The sequence below is a fragment of the Medicago truncatula genome, chromosome 1 (genome assembly GCF_003473485.1).
Source record: "Medicago truncatula cultivar Jemalong A17 chromosome 1, MtrunA17r5.0-ANR, whole genome shotgun sequence".
Lineage (NCBI taxonomy): Eukaryota > Viridiplantae > Streptophyta > Magnoliopsida > Fabales > Fabaceae > Medicago > Medicago truncatula.
Window position 1 is genome coordinate 8979063 of NC_053042.1, and position 20929 is coordinate 8999991.

At 36.0% G+C, this 20929-nt stretch overlaps 2 protein-coding genes across 3 annotated transcripts; one reads left to right on the top strand and one right to left on the bottom strand.

Moving 5' to 3' along the window:
* Nucleotides 1-1673: 1673 nt before the first annotated feature.
* On the top strand, nucleotides 1674-13717 carry LOC25482265 (glutamate synthase [NADH], amyloplastic). Of its 2 annotated transcripts, XM_013610814.2 has the most exons (22): nucleotides 1674-2027; nucleotides 2323-2442; nucleotides 3389-3493; nucleotides 3919-4071; nucleotides 4284-4384; nucleotides 4494-4590; nucleotides 5063-5172; nucleotides 5515-5618; nucleotides 5702-5881; nucleotides 5970-6313; nucleotides 6398-6468; nucleotides 6562-7031; nucleotides 7123-7992; nucleotides 8215-8369; nucleotides 8654-8815; nucleotides 8918-10522; nucleotides 10877-11077; nucleotides 11176-11444; nucleotides 11628-11933; nucleotides 12040-12307; nucleotides 12396-12653; nucleotides 12855-13717. In XM_013610814.2, exons 1-22 carry the CDS (start codon nucleotides 1674-1676, stop codon nucleotides 13134-13136), a joined length of 6585 nt encoding a protein of 2194 aa, XP_013466268.1. In that variant the 3' UTR covers nucleotides 13137-13717. The 2 variants fall into 2 exon arrangements, with proteins under 2 accessions (XP_013466268.1, XP_024631241.1); XM_024775473.2 differs by lacking the exons at nucleotides 1674-2027; nucleotides 2323-2442; nucleotides 3389-3493; ... (1 more) ...; nucleotides 4284-4384; nucleotides 4494-4590 and adding an exon at nucleotides 4676-4794.
* Nucleotides 13718-15434: 1717 nt separating this feature from the next.
* LOC120575762 (cysteine-rich receptor-like protein kinase 41) lies at nucleotides 15435-20377 on the bottom strand. Its single transcript, XM_013610815.3, has 4 exons — nucleotides 19277-20377; nucleotides 18885-18917; nucleotides 16831-16854; nucleotides 15435-16742 (listed from the first exon to the last, which is right to left on the bottom strand). Exons 1-4 carry the CDS (start codon nucleotides 20238-20240, stop codon nucleotides 15484-15486), a joined length of 2280 nt encoding a protein of 759 aa, XP_013466269.3. The 5' UTR covers nucleotides 20241-20377; the 3' UTR covers nucleotides 15435-15483.
* Between the last annotated feature and the right edge of the window lie 552 nt (nucleotides 20378-20929).

Consider the following 20929-nt stretch of genomic DNA (forward strand, 5'->3'; position numbering starts at 1 on the left):
TTTTCAATTATTTTTAAATGAAAAATTGTCAAGATTGTAAAGAGTCCTCCGAATTGTCGGGGATGGCCTTGCAAACAAGTGTGTTTAAAACACATGTGAAGAAGACAATTTTTCTTTAATGATTTCGATGAAAAAAAGACAATTTCTAAAATAAAATTTCTGCGTTAAACTTCTAAATTAACAAATGCTTCAAAGATACTTGATAACATTTTTTTAAAAATAATTATGTAGTGACATATTATATTAATTAAAGTCTAATAGCAAAAACAATTTAATTTCCACTAATATTTTTTTACCAACATTAGAAAAAAGTTTTTTTTTCTTCTTTCGCACCGGTTTCCGACCAATCAAAGGTGGTCGATTAATCTGGCTCATGCGCACTGGCCAAGCGTTGTTCCCCTTGAAATCGTACCCGATATTCTCCGGATACGTCATTGGAAGGAGCTCCTTGCCACTAGAGTCCAAACAACTTGGTTACATTAGAAAAAAGTTTAGTTAGTATGTATGGGCAATGTAAAACTATTTTGCACATACAACTAATTATGTAACACCACTTCATTTAATTCGTTTAAAAGTACTATCTCCGTTTCTAATTATAAGATTCTTTTGGTGAACTTTTGTCATTTTTTATAAGATATCTTTGCTATTTTAAACTATATTAATTATTTCTTTATCCATATTTCCCTATTTATTATACATCTTTTTCTTCATCAGCAATAAATAACATGTCAAAAACATAAACTAACTCTCTTTCTTAAATGATAAATTGTAGATCACCGTAAACTTAACTCAATTGTTAAGGACAATGCACAATATATAAAAAGTCCAGGTTTCGAACTCCGAACTCCACAAAAAGGAGATAAAACTGTAAAGCGAAAGAGTTGATCTAGAGAAATGATATTTGTACAACTATTTTTTAACAACCTTTTGACAACTTTCTATCTCATACTTACATTATACTTTTATTTTCTCTCTTCCTTTTTCTTTCTCTATTATTTTTGACCAATCATAGAAGAGAAAAACAAAGTTATTATGAAAGTTGTAAGAAAGAGATGTACAAATATCATTACTCGTTGATTTATCACATGCATTAATTGATTTGACAACATTTGATTTGATATATAGTAACACATGATTTATCATATCTATTAAATTGAGTTTAATTATGATGAATTGATAAAAACAACTTTACACATAATCAATATCGTATAAATTAAAAACATTAATTGATACGACAATTCAAAATATTTACATTAATTATGCGTGTAAAATAATTTGCACTACCACTCGATACTAATTAAACTCGAGTAAAAATAACTGTGTGGTCCCAGTTCATTTTCTTCTTCCTGTTTTCTCTATAAATCCTTCTTCTTCTCTTTCTCTTCGATCTCTCCCTCACACAATCGCCGCTATTCTCTCTCTCCCTTCTCTCTCAGACTATTTCTCTCTCTTTCTCTCTTGTTTTTTTCTCTCTTGTTGTTGTTGTTTTAGTTTTTTCAGTTTTTCAGATTCGAATCTCCACATAACCACTTCTCCAAAATCTGGATCTTATTGTTCTTCAGTTTCATCAATCTCAGATCTGTTACATATAATAACAAACAAAACTGAATAACAGTTAGAAAAAGCCAAAACTCGAAAACGCGAATCAATTTTTGAAATAATTTTAATCTCCAATGTCGAATTCTCTTTCGTTAACGTTTACGGCGTTAAACAATCCTCAGATAAACGCTATAAGTAACCCTAGCGCGCGTTTACGTCCGTTAGCGAGGGTTACAAGATGTTCTGCCACGTGTGTGGAGAGGAAGAGGTGGTTAGGGACGAAATTGCGAAGTGGTGGTGGTTTGGAGAGGATTCAGCTTTGGGAATCCGGTGGATTAGGGAGGTTGCCGAAGCTCAGAGTGGCGGTTAAGTCGTCGTTTTCGGCTGTGCCGGATAAACCGATGGGACTTTATGATCCGGCTTTTGATAAGGATTCTTGTGGTGTTGGATTTGTTGCTGAATTGAACGGTCAAAGTAGTCGAAAAACGGTTAGAGGATTGTAGTTTTTCTTTATTCAATGTTAACGATTATCCCTGTAGCATCGACATTTTTGATCAAAAAGTGTATGTCAGGTGTCTGACTCGACATCAGACACTTATGATAAAAACATATGTCTGTGTGTTTGACATGACACATGCGATTATTTTCAATTGATTTACTTAATCTTTCAAAATGATCGCAAGTGTTAAGATGTGATGTGTCAGTGTTATGTCAGGTGTCTGAGTATCTGGTAGCATGTAAATGATTTGATTGAGATTGATGTTTTTGTGTGTATTTATATAGGTAACTGATGCGTTGGAGATGTTGGTTAGGATGACACATAGAGGTGCTTGTGGATGTGAAGCAAATACCGGTGATGGTGCTGGTATACTTGTGGCTTTGCCTCATGGCTTCTACCAAGAGGCACGTTTTTTTTTTTTTTTTTTTCTTTTTTTTTTGACAAAATAAAATGTTTCTGTTTTTTTTTTCTTGTTTGTTTATGTATCTACTTTTTTATTTGATTTGAATATATTTTAGAAAAAGGAATTATCTATCTGAATTTAATTTTTGTTCTTGTTTGAGTGATTGATTGATGTTGTTTTGGTTGTTGGTTGTTGTTGTTGAGTGATTGATGTTCTTATAAGCACATGTGATGTTTTTGTTTGCTTTTATGTGATGTTTTTATTTGCTTTTATGAAATTTTATTTGTTTTTATTTAAAAAGTAAAATTTATGAAAGTATTTTGCTCCCCAATCAGGTAGTAGCAGTATATACTTTTTTGGCTGTCTCTTTCTTTTATTATTTTTTTTTGTTTTCTTTTAGGATTTAATTCATAAACTCTGAGTTGACTATTTTTCCACTTTATTTATAAAATATCCTTCACAATTTTGATAAAAAAATATCCTCCAAAACTATGTTTATGTATTTGTAATATTAGTTGCTAAAATTTCTCCCACAATTATTTTGTAATATTATTATTAGTAGTATGTTACTAACTTATTTAATGTATTTTTGAAGAACATGACTTATGGACTTCAAGAAATACTGTGGCCATAATATTCTTACCTATTTATATAAAATAAATTCTATTTTCCTTCTTCATTTTTGGATTTTGGGTGTATTTCTTAGGCCTGTTTGGTTTTAGAAAATGCTTTATTTCTTTTTTTTGTTTTCACTTGTAACAGTAAAACTAAAAAACTAAATGTGACTTATTCCAAAGTGAAAATAAAGTGCCAATTTTGGAATTAATAGTGAGAATAGAAAAATCAATTTTAACTGAAAACATTTGATTTATTGGGAGTTGTTTTTGTATCTTTCACCTGTTATATTGGAAGAAGCTGATGATTGTAATGGGTTTGCCTTATTACAGGTTGTGGATTTTCAGCTTCCTCCTCAAGGAAACTATGCAGTTGGCATGTTTTTCTTACCTAAATCCGGTAGTCGGAGAAAGGAAAGCAAAAATATATTTACTAAGGTAAATCTAATTCTGAAATATGATTTGATTTCATGCATAAATAGACTGTGTTTCTGCCAAAAGAAGATTGTGTTTCTGCCATACTTTAGCATACCATATGTTTTTCATGCCTTGTATCTGCCAGTTTAATTGTGCTGAATTTACACTAAAAAATGCGTTACTTATATACCGTGTTTCTTTTTCTAATCGCTAGTGATTTTGTCTTTTAATGAAAACTCATGGTTGCCGAGTCTAATTATGATGTTTATTTTGTCTTGTTTGAAATTTGATTTTATGCATGAGGTTTTCAAGCTACCTTATACTACTATCTTAGTACACCATGCGATTTCTTTTTGCTGCATTGTATTTGTATTGCGTTCCTTTTGCTATTATCCTTGTAGTGATTTGGTCTTCTACTGACAATACTACTTTGCTTTTTGCTTAAGGTTGCCGAGTCTCTTGGTCACAAGGTTCTTGGTTGGCGTTCTGTGCCCACCGATAACACAGGGTTGGGCAAATCAGCCCAGCTGACTGAACCAGTGATTGAACAAGTGTTTCTTACACCAAGTTCTGACTCAAAAGTTGATTTGGAGAAACAGGTACGTTTAAGCTGGTGAACAAATGATTGAATTGGGATTACCTTACAAAAGAAAAGATTAGCAAGTGAATTACTTCAGTTAATATTATGAGTTAGACATAATATCCTGGTCAAAGTAGAGTTTATTGCTAAGAAAAAAAGGATATATAAGAATTTGGTTTAGCTCATTTTGCTTCAACTGAATAGTGATTAATAGATATACTTTACATGCAGATGTACATATTAAGGAAGCTCAGCATGGTTTCTATTACATCTGCGTTAAACCTCCAAAGCGACGGAATTACAGATTTCTATATCTGTTCACTTTCATCTAGGTGCGCTGTCAAAGATGCATCCTGATTTCTTGAGAAGTAAATTCTGGTTACTGCTGCAGTTGTCTAATAATAAATTTCAAATTTCTGACGATTCTTCAATTCTGTACAGGACTGTTATTTACAAAGGTCAGCTAACACCAGCTCAGTTGGGGGAATATTATTATGCAGATCTTGGCAATGAAAGGTTTACGAGCTACATGGCCCTGGTAAATATTTTGCCCATTAACTCATCTTCTTCCTCCACTAACTCTATACTCCAACAAACAGCATAGGAACAACCAGTAACTGAAGAGGTGCAAGGTTGGGGAATGACTTCTGAGGCATTGAGGTTTGAATGATCTCTTAAGTTCTTCCGCTTCCTTGATTACTATTTGATTTTGGATGCTGGATTAGATGCAATGGTTGAGTTGGTAAGAAAGTTCATTATCAAGATAATCATGTTTGCAGAAATTTCTGCCGATGCTTTCTAGTTGGTCTGGATGACAATTTCTTCAGAGTTGTGAAGGGAATAATCACTTTGGTGAAAGTGGATAGGATTTTTGTAATTTCTACTGGTACTTCAGTATATGTTTATATCGAAGTGCTGGAAGAAAACTGCACTTGACGTTTTACTTTGATTTTTACACTATTATAAGAACGTAACCATGAAAACTCATAATTTGGTATACTTCTCTGTAGATACATTCCCGATTCTCTACAAATACTTTCCCTAGTTGGGATCGTGCCCAACCTTTTCGTGTATTGGGCCACAACGGGGAAATCAACACACTCAGAGGCAATGTTAACTGGTATGTCTTGAAAAAGTTTTGCTGTACTCTAGTTTTAATTAAACCACCCATACAAATGAATACTATGTTGCACTTCAAATTTAAACTGTGTTATCATCCCAGTGTTGGTGAAATGGATCAATAAAATAGTAGACATTGTCTGTTGGAGTCACACATGATTGTGTTTCCTTTCCCCCCTCTAATGTAGAAAGTGTCCAAGTCCATTGTGCAAGTAATGTCATCATCATCGTAGTTGATTATGCATGGGATTAACGGCATTAAGTGTTGTGTATTCGGGGTATTATTCACGGTCTTTTGATTGAAGTGGTGTAGATATATCAGCTAATCTGGTGTATTTTGTAGGATAAAAGCACGTGAGGGCCTACTGAAATGCAAGGAACTTGGCTTATCAGAGAATGATTTAAAGAAGTTTTTACCGATTGTGGATGCAAATTCATCAGATTCAGGTGAAGCTTCTATGACTTTTTTGTTAGCTTGCTAAACTGTGGTCATATTACTGAATCATGACGCATGGTTTTTCCATCTGCAGGATGTTTTGATGGTGTCCTCGAGTTTTTGCTTCATTCTGGAAAAAGTCTTCCGGAAGCTGTTATGATGATGATTCCTGAAGCGTGGCAGAACGACAAGAACATGGACCCTCAGCGTAAAGCATTTTATGAATACTATTCAGCTCTGATGGAGCCATGGGATGGGCCAGCTCTTATCTCATGTAAATTTTCTGGGACCACACTTCTATTTTCCTCTCGATACATGCTAGTATTTGATTTGATGCCTAATCTAATATAATATTATTTCAGTTACCGATGGTCACTATCTTGGAGCTACATTAGATAGGAATGGACTACGACCTGGCCGCTTCTATGTCACCCACAGTGGACGGGTTATAATGGCAAGTGAAGTCGGCGTTGTAGATATTCCTCCAGAAGATGTGTGCAGGAAAGGAAGACTAAATCCAGGCATGATGCTTCTGGTGGATTTTGAGAAGCAAATAGTTGTGAACGATGATGCCTTAAAAGAGCAATACTCATTGGCAAGACCCTATGGAGATTGGCTTGAAAAGCAGAAGATCGAACTGAAGGACATAGTTGACTCTGTTCATGAATCTGATATTGTGCCACCAACCATATCAGGAGTGCCTCCAGTAAGTATAACATAAAAACCAATGTCAATTTCTTATAAATATCTCATGGTCAAGTCTAATTATTGCATCTTCCATGAACAACAGCTGTCTAATGATGATGTGGATATGGAAAATATGGGAATTCAAGGTTTGCTGGCTCCATTGAAAGCTTTTGGGTACGTAACCTCCTTACTGTGTAATTCTTCCAATCTATCCACCATATTCACAAAGGAAGTTTTTTTTTACTATTGTTGCTCTTCTTTATGTAGGTATTCTGTAGAATCATTGGAAATACTATTACTTCCCATGGCAAAGGATGGTGTCGAAGCACTTGGTTCAATGGGAAATGATACTCCATTAGCTGTCATGTCTAATAGAGAAAAACTCACTTTTGAGTATTTCAAACAAATGTTTGCTCAAGTGACAAATCCTCCTATCGATCCTATTCGAGAGAAAATAGTCACTTCGATGCGTTGTATGGTTGGTCCAGAAGGTGATCTGACAGAAACCACTGAGGAACAATGCCACCGCCTTTCACTAAAAGGTCCCCTTTTATCCACTAAGGAAATGGAAGCCATCAAAAAAATGAATTATAGGGGATGGAGGAGCAAAGTTATAGACATTACTTACTCAAAGGAACGTGGTAAGAAAGGGTTGGAGGAAGCCTTAGACAGGATATGCACAGAAGCACACAATGCAATTAGTGAAGGCTACACCACCCTTGTTCTTTCTGATAGAGGTATTCTACTTCGATGTTATCTTTCTGTTGCATAAATATACCATATAGCCACATTCACCTAATGTATTTAAATCTTTGTTTGAATTTGTAGCCTTCTCAAAGAAACGTGTTGCTGTGAGCTCTCTTTTGGCTGTTGGTGCAGTCCACCAACATCTAGTTAAAACACTTGAGCGCACAAGAGTTGCCCTAATGGTTGAATCAGCTGAGCCACGCGAAGTGCACCATTTCTGCACACTTGTTGGTTTTGGCGCTGATGCTATATGCCCATATTTGGCTATAGAGGCAATTTGGCGACTGCAGGTTGACGGAAAGATCCCACCAAAAGCAAGTGGTGATTTCAACTCAAAGGATGAGTTGGTCAAGAAGTATTTCAAAGCAAGCACCTATGGGATGATGAAGGTTCTTGCCAAGATGGGAATATCAACTTTGGCCTCATATAAAGGTGCTCAGATATTTGAAGCTCTGGGTCTTTCTTCAGAAGTGATCGAAAAGTGCTTTGCTGGAACTCCAAGTCGAGTTGAGGGTGCAACGTTTGAGATGCTTGCTCAAGATGCACTTGATCTGCATGAGTTGGCTTTTCCTTCTCGGAATTTCTCTCCTGGAAGTGCAGAAGCAGTAGCATTGCCAAACCCTGGAGATTATCATTGGAGAAAAGGTGGCGAAGTTCATCTGAATGATCCACTTGCTATTGCAAAGCTTCAAGAGGCTGCCAGAACTAACAGTGTAGAAGCATATAAACAGTATTCCAAGATCATTCATGAATTGAATAAGGCTTGCAATTTGCGAGGGCTCCTGAAGTTTAAAGATGCAGCAAGTAAGGTTCCTATTAGTGAAGTTGAACCTGCTAGTGAAATTGTTAAACGGTTTTGCACTGGGGCTATGAGTTATGGGTCAATATCATTGGAGGCCCACACAGCATTAGCAACGGCAATGAACAAAATTGGAGGGAAATCCAACACAGGTTTGTCAAACTTGATTAAGAATGTTGAGTCACATTTTGTTTTCTTACCCAAAGGAGGGGAACATAAATGTTTAGTCTTTTACCCATTGCCAAATATTGACTAAACATCCAAGCACAATTTTTTCATGAAACACTATTTTGCAAATCTCATTCAATAAGTGATAAGATTATTCTACTCAATTTCTGACTTTCTAATGATTTTTTCTTGAATATCTGTTGTAGGTGAGGGAGGTGAGCAACCATCTCGTATGGAGCCTCTTGCTGATGGCTCAAGGAATCCCAAAAGGAGTGCCATTAAGCAGGTTGCTAGTGGGAGATTTGGTGTTTCAAGTTACTACCTCACAAATGCTGATGAACTTCAGATAAAGATGGCCCAGGTAATTGGTTTAACTTGTTTTTTTCAATGAAGGTTATTGTCCTTTTACTCAGCTTCCAATAAAAATTTCATCAACTGGTGCTCCTGCATTCCTGTTGGACATACGGTTCTGTTGTTTATGAATTTATATTCATGGCAGATGATGCTGTGACATAAAGGCACCTATGGGTGCTCTTGCGTCATTAATCGAAACCTACGTTTTTTCTTTGGTGAGGTTTAGTAAAAGTGTAGTTTTTTACTTAAGGTGGTATGGCAGTGTCTTAACGTTATAGTTGTAATCCTCAGGGAGCAAAACCTGGTGAAGGAGGTGAACTTCCTGGCCACAAGGTTATAGGAGACATTGCTATTACTAGGAATTCAACAGCCGGAGTAGGGCTCATCAGTCCACCTCCCCATCACGATATTTATTCAATTGAAGATCTTGCTCAATTGATTCACGATCTTAAGGTATTTTCTTGTTTGCACTTATTTCTCAGTGTGTTTCTGTTTGACTGTTGGAAAAACAGGTGTTTTTCCTGTTTGTGTTTGACCCCTTATGTCATTTTGTAGAATGCCAACCCAGCTGCTCGAATTAGTGTGAAACTAGTATCTGAAGCAGGAGTTGGGGTAATTGCTAGTGGAGTTGTTAAAGGTCATGCTGAGCATGTCTTGATCTCAGGTCATGATGGAGGTACAGGAGCATCCAGATGGACTGGCATAAAAAGTGCCGGACTGCCTTGGGAACTTGGTCTGGCTGAAACCCACCAAACATTAGTTGCTAATGACCTACGTGGTCGTACAACTCTGCAAACTGACGGGCAACTAAAAACCGGAAGAGATGTGGCCATAGCCGCCCTTCTTGGTGCAGAAGAGTATGGTTTCAGTACTGCTCCACTCATTACTCTTGGCTGCATCATGATGCGGAAGTGCCACAAGAACACCTGTCCTGTTGGAATTGCGACTCAAGATCCAGTACTTAGAGAGAAATTTGCTGGAGAACCCGAGCATGTTATTAACTTCCTTTTTATGGTGGCTGAAGAGATGAGAGAAATTATGTCCCAACTTGGGTTTAGAACAGTCAATGAAATGGTTGGCCGTTCAGATATGCTCGAAGTTGATAAAGAAGTTGTTAAGGGAAATGCAAAACTAGAGAATATTGATCTCTCTCTATTGCTTAGACCTGCAGCTGAACTGCGGCCAGAAGCTGCCCAATACTGTGTTCAAAAGCAAGATCATGGCTTGGACATGGCTTTGGATAATAAGCTCATAAGTCTGTCCAATGCTGCTTTGGAAAAGGGTCTTCCAGTATACATTGAAACACCAATCTGCAATACTAACCGTGCTGTGGGAACTATGCTTAGCCACGAGGTTACTAAGAGGTACAATTTAGCTGGTCTTCCAGCCGACACCATCCATATCCAATTTACTGGTAGTGCAGGCCAAAGCTTTGGTGCATTCCTATGTCCTGGAATCACATTGGAACTTGAAGGTGATAGCAATGACTACATTGGTAAAGGATTATCAGGTGGCAAAGTTGTAGTATATCCTCCAAAAGGAAGCAATTTTGACCCCAAAGACAACATCTTAATTGGCAATGTGGCACTGTATGGGGCAACACGTGGTGAGGCATATTTCAATGGGATGGCAGCAGAAAGATTTTGTGTGCGTAATTCTGGGGCTCAGGCTGTAGTCGAAGGTGTTGGTGATCATGGATGCGAGTACATGACTGGTGGGACAGTTGTCGTTCTTGGGAAAACTGGTAGAAATTTTGCTGCAGGTATGAGTGGTGGAATTGCTTATGTTCTTGATGTGGATGGAACATTCCAGTCTCGGTGCAACCTGGAGCTTGTAGATCTGGATAAGGTTGAAGAGGAAGAGGACATTATTACTCTTAGGATGTTGATACAGCAACATCAACGTCACACAAACAGTTTGCTTGCCAAGGAAGTGCTTGTTGATTTTGATAATCTTCTTCCTAAATTTGTCAAGGTGTTCCCTCGGGAGTATAAACGTGTTCTTGCAAGTATGAAGTCTGATGCAGCCTCTAAAGATGCAGTGGAGAGTGCTGCGGAAGATGTAGATGAACAAGATGATGAAGCCCAAGCAGTGGAGAAAGATGCTTTTGAAGAACTCAAGAAGCTGGCAACTGCGTCTTTGAATGAGAAACCAAGTGAGGTAATTTTTAGTTTCTTGTTTATTATTAGTTTTATTATTTTTATCCATTTTATTTTCTGTTTGTTACGAAAACATTTTTTATGTTTTGGGACTGCCTTACATTTATTGGAGATGGCATTACTGTGTGTTATTACTTTTACTGTACTGGTATATTTCTTAGTTTGTGTGTGGTTTTTCCCCTAGTAGCTCCAGGTCCTATTTTAAAGATTTTAGACTAACCCGGTGAAAACTTTGCTGCATTGATGGGGTCAAAGATGTTATATTTCTGTTACTTAAATGTGATGAACATACATGCAAGATACAAGTACCTAGAGCAATATGTTTTAACTGGCTCACGTCTTCGAATATTTGCAGGCTCCCAAGAGGCCAAGTCAGGTCACTGATGCTGTTAAACATAGAGGTTTTGTTGCTTATGAGCGTGAGGGTGTTCAGTACAGGGATCCTAATGTTCGCCTGAATGATTGGAATGAGGTGATGATGGAGACAAAGCCGGGTCCACTTTTGAAAACACAGTCTGCCCGTTGCATGGACTGTGGTACTCCATTTTGTCATCAGGTGGGCATTGCCATTTTCAAGTTTTCATTACTTGTATATTTCCTTCTAAGGTTGTTTGGAACCATGTTTAATCTAAATACATTTACATAAAATTTCAGGAAAATTCTGGATGTCCTCTTGGGAACAAAATACCGGAATTTAATGAGCTAGTGTATCAAAATAGGTGGCAAGAAGCATTAGAGAGGCTTCTTGAAACAAACAACTTTCCCGAGTTCACTGGGCGGGTTTGCCCTGCACCTTGTGAAGGTTCTTGTGTCCTCGGTATTATTGAGAATCCAGTTTCTATTAAAAATATTGAATGTGCTATCATTGACAAGGCTTTTGAGGAGGGTTGGATGATTCCACGACCTCCTGTCAAGAGAACTGGGTATGATATATTTTCTGTTTAACATCATTTTAGTTGTGTTTTTATTTCTGTGGTTCTGTTTTTTTCAAGCAAATATGAATACCTCATTAGTAATATTGAACTGGACCTAGCTAGAAATTTTTAAATATTTTTTTAATTCATTGTTACATGAACGTTGTCATTAATAGATATTTTCTGATACAGAAAACGAGTAGCCATTGTTGGAAGTGGACCATCAGGCTTGGCAGCTGCAGATCAGCTAAATAAAATGGGTCATATAGTAACAGTGTTTGAAAGAGCTGATCGCATTGGTGGCCTTATGATGTATGGAGTTCCAAACATGAAAACTGACAAAGTGGATATAGTTCAAAGGCGAGTCAATCTCATGGCTGAGGAAGGAATAAATTTTGTGGTGAATGCAAACATTGGGCTTGATCCTTTATACTCTCTTGAACGACTTCGAGAGGAAAACGATGCCATTGTCTTGGCTGTTGGAGCTACAAAGCCAAGGTGAGACACAATGACAGCAGTCTATGGATTTAGTTCAATTCTTTATAACAGAACAAAATATGCATACATAGAAGGATGTTTCTAACGAAGTTACGTTTTCATGCAGGGATCTTCCTGTGCCTGGAAGGGAGCTATCAGGAGTTCATTTTGCCATGGAGTTTCTTCATGCAAACACTAAAAGTTTGCTTGATAGCAATTTACAGGATGGTAACTACATCTCTGCCAAGGGTAAGAAGGTTGTGGTCATTGGCGGGGGTGACACTGGCACAGATTGCATTGGAACATCCATTCGTCATGGTTGTACTGCTGTTGTCAATCTAGAACTTCTCCCTCAGCCACCACCAACTAGGGCCCCAGGCAACCCATGGCCTCAGGTTAGATTTGAATAATTATTTTTTCACTTATCATAGGACTTTCAGTTTTTCATTAGTCATGAGTTTGACCACTCTTTCTGTAATGCAGTGGCCTCGCATATTCCGTGTTGATTATGGTCACCAAGAAGCTGAAACTAAATTTGGAAAAGATCCTAGAACATATGAGGTACTCACTAAGAGGTTTGTGGGAGATGAAAATGGAGTTGTTAAAGGACTTGAAGTGGTACGTGTTCGCTGGGAGAAAGATGAAACTGGCAAGTTTCAATTTAAAGAAATTGAGGGCAGTGAGGAGATTATTGAGGCTGACCTAGTTTTACTAGCCATGGGATTCCTTGGCCCCGAGGCGGTAAGTATTTTAAATAGCTTTATTCCCAAGTTCCAAATATGTCGCTATTACATTGCATTATTTGAAGTTATATCAGTAAATTTTATTGGATTCTTGCTAAATGCAGACTTTTTGTAGTAATCTTCTTCCAGTTCAATTTATGCTTTCACAAAAGCAATTTCCATAAGCCATAACTGATAATACTTTTCTTTGCCTTGCCAGACTATAGCAGAAAAGTTGGGTGTGGAACGAGACAACAGGTCAAACTTCAAGGCTGATTATGGCCGCTTCTCAACCAGTGTTGATGGGGTATTTGCAGCAGGTGACTGTCGGCGTGGTCAGTCGCTTGTGGTATGGGCTATTTCAGAGGGAAGGCAAGCTGCCGCACAAGTTGACAGCTACCTCACCAAAGAAGACCACGGTATTGATGGGAATCAGGATGAATTTGTCAAGAGGCAACAAGACCTCAACAAGAAGCACAGCAAACACACAGTGATGACTTAGGATGCTTTCTTTGATTTTACAAGTTCCTCGAGTTCCTAAAGCAAGTGCACATAATAAAAGAAAAGTGAATGTTGAATGTTACATTTTAGGCATTCTTGGTTGGCAGTTAGTAAGCCGAATGGGCGAAATAAGAACGAAAACAATAAAGATAAATAATTTAGTGTAAGGAAAGCAAGAGGTTGTCTTGGTTTTTGGTGGTATTAGGGTAAGATTTGAGTGTTGTTCATAGTTCTTATTTGGATTTTGTTATTGGGAAGGCTAGCTTAGTTATGGTTTTGTGGAAATGAAATGTACAGTTTGGTAATTAATTATTTATTCTGAAGTGCAATTGTTTCTGCATTTTTGAGCTAGTGTTGTTCTTTCTGATGGGTATTTTGATTCCCTGACTTTGCTTAAATAAAAACAATCTGTCAATATATTTCTGCATTGTGCTTCAGGACCTTAAAACAAGCACAAGTTACAACTTAGGTTTATAGATTGTGTCTATCTTGGCATCTATCATCAACACATGTATCAAAATGTTTGTCTCAAGATGGCAGATGTTACATACGTTGGACTAAATGAATTAAAAGTTTTTGTTACATTTATTGAATCAGAACTTTCATTCACTTTTTTGTTTCCACTCTTAACCTTAAATTATAGTTGTCTTGTCCTAATTCACTCTTCCTTATCTACCACTTCTGCTTCCTCACTTCCATACTGCATGATTAGATCAACTCTTAATCAATTCACCATTACCACTCATAACCAACCAACCTCTCCACATATACTCTTCCCCAACATTCAAAATCTCCATCAATACCCAGTTCTAGCACTTCTTCTGACCACCTTCCTTCTTTCCCACAAAATCACAATGATCAATCCTTAATCATATTCCTCTCCATTGAAAAGCCATAGACAACAAGTGGTATCTCATGTTAAAGAATGTTGGTTTATGAGAGGAGCCTCGTGATCATTATATTGAGTCAAGAACAACCATACGAGTAGGTTTATGGGAAGTGAATTGAATACAATGGTTGCTCAATAGGCCCCTCAGATTGCTCAATGAATGAGTCATAACTTCCATTTTTTTTTGTGTAAACCCGATCGGGTCATAACTTCCGAGACTCGAAACCTATCTTGCTCTAACTCTGATGCAGTTGGTCATGCCTTTATCTCAACCATTAGATTTGTGTTTAGTTTCTCTCTCTTATTGATGCTTTATTATTTATTTCTGTTTATGGTTTCTCAACCATTAGATTTGTAGCAGCATAGATGGTAGAAGACAGCCGCAGGAGGTGATCCACTTCCTAACTTCTGATCTACTTTTTTTCTTCGGAAGTGTGAGCAATTTTAAGAGGTCTATTGAACAACTATCATTGAACAACACATCTTAACACAAAACCTTAACACATTAGTTTTGTGAATCATCTCACCTATATATTACTCAACATTCACTTATCCATTTAATGTGAAACTCTTACTTACACTTGAAATAGAAAAAAGAATTCCATCAAACTTTGACTTGAGAGAAACATTTTTGACAAAGGTCAAACCACTAATAGTTTGCATTATTCTCTCTGTAACGTTCATGCACAAATGAAAAATTCAACGAACTTTATTTATTTTTCTTTCTTTATGATATTAATTATGTCTTTTAAACAGTGGCGGGGGTGGTGGTGGGTGCGTGCAAGGGGGAGCCTTGACATCCCCATTTAATTTTTTTTATACCCTTTATTTTTTTATATGAGCAAAATCACTTGATTTTCTACATGTATGTTTGATGAAAAAATTCTTAATTGTACACATTCTCTTTACGTATCATTTATTTGGTTTAAATGAATTGATATTAACTCAATAAATGATAATATAGAGAAATAAACAATGAAATACATACATATGATACATAATTGATATGTTAATAAGTCTACTTTTCTTGTCAATTTCAACCATTCTTGTTCATTACAATTTGTTAAATTGAAATAAAAAATGGTTGCAATTGATAAATTTATTTCTTTGCAATAGAAATGTTAATGATCGACTTTAATAAGCGTAAAATATCACTTTAAATATATTGATTGACTTTATGTATTATGTAATTTAAATTTTGAATGATCGACTTTCGGTTTATTACAACTTAAATGTTGTGGTAATCATATGAAACTAATTTTCTCATTGGAGCTGGTATAAATGGTGTACCTATAATTGCTACTTTAACTTACTTTATATATATAGCTTCACTTCACAAATAGAAGTAACAGCAAAATAAGAAATAACATATATGTATGCAATTTTTATGTGAAATTTAAATGCTTAATGAAAATAAAAAACCAAATCACTGGTAATTATTATCATCAATTGCTTAGTGTTATAGTAAAGGATCTTCTATAGTCTCCTCGAGATAACTAATTGAGCCAGTGACATCATCATCCCATAAAGATTCACTAGTGCTTACTCCATCACCTTGAATAATTTCAGTTGGATATGGAGAAGGTTTTGGAGGAATTTTAATGTCTTCAATATCTCCTTCAAGCATTTCTATTACTCTGTACATTGAAGGACGATCAATAGGGTTCAATTGTATACACCATATAGCAATTATGAACATCTTCTTCACATTTTTCTTTTCCTCATTGGTAGCTTCTCCCAATATTTCTATCTCCCTTTCTTCAATCAATTCATTGTAGATCCAATAGGGAAAGAAAATTTGGTCTGAATCATTTGCATTTGAGTTCAAATTTCTTCTCCTGTTTGCTATTTCCATCAAGAGCATTCCAAAGCTATATACATCGGCCTTATAGGAGACTTTACCAATATTTTTGTAGAACAACTCTGGTGCCATGTAACCAATTGTTCCTCTTGCAGCAGTCAAAGTTACAATGCTATTGTCAACTGGATAAAGTTTTGCAAGACCGAAGTCTGAAACTTTGGCGATGAAGTCATGGTCAAGAAGTATGTTATGAGGCTTGATGTCAAAATGTAAAATTTGCATGTCACAGCCTTGATGCAAATAAGCAATTCCACGTGCAACTCCAAGAGATATCTCGTACATTTGCTTATAAGTTAAGGAAATGTGATCTTCTCTAGAGGAAATATATCTATCAAGAGAGCCATTTGGCATGAAATCATAAACAAGAGCACGTTTTGATCCCTCAACACAAAATCCAACAAGTCGCACCACATTGGCGTGATGTATTTTTCCTATGGTTGCAACTTCATTAATGAAATCTTGCCCATTTCTATTTGCCTTAAGTTTACCCAACACTTTTATGGCTACCAAAGGCCCACTACGAAGCTCTCCCTTATAAACCTTACCATATCCTCCTTCACCCAACTTTTCGTTAAAGCCTCTCGTCATCTTCTTTATCTCTTTGTATGAATACCTAATTGGTAGGAGGGAATTCCCTTGAAGAAAATCTTCAATGTTTTCATACATTGATGTATGTCGTGCTCGATATGTATGTATCAATTTTGCAAAGAAAACTATGAGACCTATCATACATCTAACAATAATGTATGATGACAAAATATACCTTCCAATGATATTTCCTATGTCAAGACCAAGTTTAGAGTCAGAAAATCCCTCAGCTCCACCGTCTATTATCACACCCATTGCATGTAGTAGTCCTGCAATAATATAAACCGTAAACAATAGAATGTTCAAATAACATTGTGAATATGAAATTGCCAAAAAAATGTGAATATAAAAAATTACCTTGGGCAATTCCGTACGTAATACCTGCGAGAATTTTAATGAAGTCAATTAACAAATTGACACAAAAGAGTAAGCAATAGAAATTTCCCCCCTTTTCTACAGTTTTATTGTTTTTTTAATTAATTAAAAATAATTGTTTTTTTAAAATTCGAAAATATATTATCTATTTTTTAAAAATAATTTTTAAATAAGTGAATTGCCACGTGGATGCAGTTGGACAACTTGGCACAGTCAGCTAATGCCACATATATGCAAATGTGACAACTCATAATTAAACTCAATACGAAAGAAGACATAATCCAAAAGAAACGCAACCAACTACTATAGACAACCAACACATGAGACAAAAAGGAAACAATCGAAGACTAATAAAAATAAAAAGAGAGAAATTTATCCAACCCACACATTCATATAATGAGACAAAACTGCCAAATCAATAAAAACCTATCATCACAAACATAAGAATGGTTTCATTACGTTACATGAATATTCCGATGACCTAAAAAAACCCTTTTCAAGAGTTGAATCTTACTTGGTTTACCAGTTGCACAACAAACGATGTCTTATCAGAAAAAATAACATTGTTTCACGACTTTCAAATGATCACACCACTGAAAGGGGTTTTCTCCTTCATAATATTTTCTCCCTCATCCAATTACTCCCTCTCCGCTTCCTCCATCTTCGTCATAGCCGTACCCACACCACCAAACCTATCGAATCGTGCAACGTTGGCCCGTATCAGTTGTTGACAAAAGTACAATTTGTTCAGTGCTTTTTTCAGTTTGTCAATGTTTCACACATTAGTGAAACACAAAAACCAAATAGTTGTTCACTAGCATTTCTACTCCGGGACACGTATACGTCTGACAAAATACCACAAACCTTTAAACCCTTCCTCAACTCAGCATATTATAAATGCTCTGGTACATTAGTGAAATAGAATGTTACCATCAAAACCTCCTGTTAACGTGAACTTGGTCGAATCTTCGACACTCCTTGTTATCGAGAGGCATTCCCAAGAACCCGTGTTTAACCATGTTCATGTAACCCAACAAACTTATTCCCATAGCCGCGAAACCTTCCAAACCCCGAACTTCCATGCAGTGAAAACCCCCTTGACCTTTCATGTCCTTGATCTCCCAATCGAATCATTTTCCAATGTCTAAAACTTGTCACAAACCATTCTCTCCTATTCCATAGTATGTGTGGCCCTGACTAGAACCTTACCCCTCCCTAGTGATTGCCGAGACATCTCTCTCTCTCTCCCTCCCTCTCTCATTTTTTTTCCGGTTACAACACCCCCCACCCCCCCACCACCACCATTTGCGATTTCACATTTATGCCGAGTTTTTGTATTAACTATCAAGAATGATACCTTATTAAATTGTACTTAATTAATTTTTTCTATTGACAACAACAGAGAGTGAGCCACATTTTTTTGCTTGCCTATGAACAAAAGTTATCCGATAATTTGGTAAAGAACGCATAATAGTTTTATTTGGTTATAACAAAGATATGAGGGTAAAGTGATTCGACTCAAGTTATTGTTGAATTTCACCTAAAAGTGAATCTTTTAAGAGAATCGGAATTTAAATTATAGTTGAAACAATTCTATATCAAACTTTACTTACATCCCGACCAAACTCAAAACTCCCAAACTCTCTTATCCGAGTCACTGGAGGGTAAACAAAAAAACATAGTGACACTAGGGAGTAGTGTACACTACAAGAAAAGCATGTACTACCCCCGTCCCTAATTATATAGGGCCCTTTTGAAAAAATAACGGAAATTAAGATAGTGGATATTTGTATTAAATATGTTTGTAATTAGTATTGTTTTTACAGTTTTATCCTTTAAGAGAGAGATGTTTTATGTTTTCAACATGCTATTTATTGTTGATTGAAGAAAAAGATGTATAATTAATAGGGGCATGTATGTAAAGAAATAATTAATGTAGTTGGAAATAGCAAAGGGATCTTATAAAAAGGGACAAAAAAAATTCTAGGGACGGAGCTAGTATAATTAAAGAAGTTAGAGGAAAATTTTCTCCTTACCTTCGACAAACATTCGCAGCTTGGATGGAGTTCCTAAAATTGAAATAAAGAAGTTAGCGACTTAACTCTCAAAGGTGTCTCAATTTTGCATCATGGAATGGACATACATATATCCAACTATCAGTTATAGTTTCATTTTATCTCTTATATTCTATTTTTTCTATTCATCATCAATTAATCACATTACTCTATTTATCTTTTTCTGTCAAAATATTTATACTCATTTGATTTGTCCATCAAACATTTATATATACACAACAAAATGAACAAGTGCTTTTTCTGTTTATTATTTCTCAAAAAATTAAAATTTAATTTTTCTTTTTAAAGACTTGTTTTTTGTACAACTATTTGATGACAAAATTTGTGTCACCATTATGTAAAGTTGTTCTTACCAGTGATACAACCGTAATGAAAACCCAGCGTTGTTCTACATAGACTAGACGGATCATCGCATTCAAGACTCCAAGTGGTTTCTCTCAAATAGCAATCTGGTTTTCCACAAAGATCTTCACAAGGACCACTCATCCAAGAAACTTCAAAACCACTCACCAACATCCTATGAATTTCACTGTAATCAAACATTTGATTCGGAACCTTCCATTCATATGGGAAACTACTGTCCTCGTACGAAAACTTTCCATCGGGAGTATGCCAATCCTCAGAGCTGTAATTATAACAGAAAAAAGATATTGGCGTAACAACCCCCACGTGACAGTCATCATTTTTATAGTTTCTAACCTTCAAATCCCCGGCAATGGCATAAACATGGCCACGTTGAGAATTCGACTTGTTCACGCAAGAAGCTGCATCTGCATACACCGGATCATCCCTCACAGGACTGCTACAATTCATGTAAATTACGTGCTGGAACATTTGTAATGATGCCAAAGTAAGAGCTGGTGAATATTTATATCTAGTAGTATCAACTATTCTGCTCTGGTATGTTTGATATGGATCAACAGAATCGAAGATATAAGAGCTGCTGAAATTATAATTGTATAAGTAATAGCGAGGAAAGGAGGAGCAATCACCCTCTTCAATTCCGGGATCAACTATTCTGATTGTGTAGTTATTGTAGTTGATTGATTTCACATAGTATTTACTCGACAATAGAGTTAAAGTTGTTATGTTGTTTTCGCAGGATAACTCGTACCTCGGATCACCACAGGTTGTTGGATCATTCTTAAGTCGAAACGGATATTTTATGTTGTTGATTTTGCCACATGAAGAAGGTGGACAATATGTTTGGTTACTAGTATTTGTAATTGCATCACATGTTTGATGATGATGATGATGAAGTAGTAGCACTACTACCATAATTTGGATTAAGAATAAGAATGATTTTTCTCTGCACATGATTGATGGTGAAGAGTGAAGACTGGTTTTCACTTTAGAGCTACGGTATTATAATCTGAAAGGGTACATGTGTATCTAAGTCAAAAATTGTCTTTCTCAAATGTTAAAAGTCTTTTAGCCATCGTTGTTGACTATTATGCTTTGGTCTTGCTGGCGTGATTAATTGAGATTCAACTACTCCTTCCATCCTCAAATAAATGATTTTCACATTCGTCGTCTTTGCACGAATTTGTTTGTTTTAATTTTCCGTCTTTGGGTAGTATATTTTTTATTTCCTGTCTTAATGCGATGTTTTTTTGATTCAAATTAAAAGATTAGTTTGAGCAAGGGCAAATTCAATCAATAACTTTGGCATCGTCAACATTGGATATCCGGACACTTGAATATAGTCATATTTAATTTATAGGTATAAGTATTTTGCCGTTTTATACTATTGACATGGATGATGTTAGTTTGTTTGCAATATCGTTGTACTCTAACAATTTGAATGAAAATCTGTGAAAAAAATGCTAGCGAAATAAAAATAGTAGAAAGATAGTTGAGTGTTCGTCTTTTTTTTCTTTCTTTTCTGCTAGTATAGAATAAAAGGGTTGAATGGTTCTATTTTGAATTTTCTTCGGTCTCCTTATTTTTTTCCTTTAGATGACGTTGTGATGTATATTATTTTCTTCAACCAAGAGCATTATTTT

Bases quoted from the DNA above. Each gene is read 5' to 3' on its own strand.
- LOC120575762 (XM_013610815.3), bottom strand. From the start codon at position 20,240: ATGTGCAGAGAAAAATCATTCTTATTCTTAATCCAAATTATGGTAGTA. The intron at 18,918-19,276 runs GTAAGAACAACT...TTTCAATTTTAG, and splicing joins TCATTACGGTTGTATCACTG to GAACTCCATCCAAGCTGCGA. The intron at 16,855-18,884 runs GTAAGGAGAAAA...AAATTCTCGCAG, and splicing joins GCTGCGAATGTTTGTCGAAG to GTATTACGTACGGAATTGCC.
- LOC25482265 (XM_013610814.2), top strand. From the start codon at position 1,674: ATGTCGAATTCTCTTTCGTTAACGTTTACGGCGTTAAACAATCCTCAG. The intron at 2,443-3,388 runs GCACGTTTTTTT...GCCTTATTACAG, and splicing joins CTCATGGCTTCTACCAAGAG to GTTGTGGATTTTCAGCTTCC. The intron at 11,445-11,627 runs GTATGATATATT...TTTCTGATACAG, and splicing joins CCTCCTGTCAAGAGAACTGG to AAAACGAGTAGCCATTGTTG.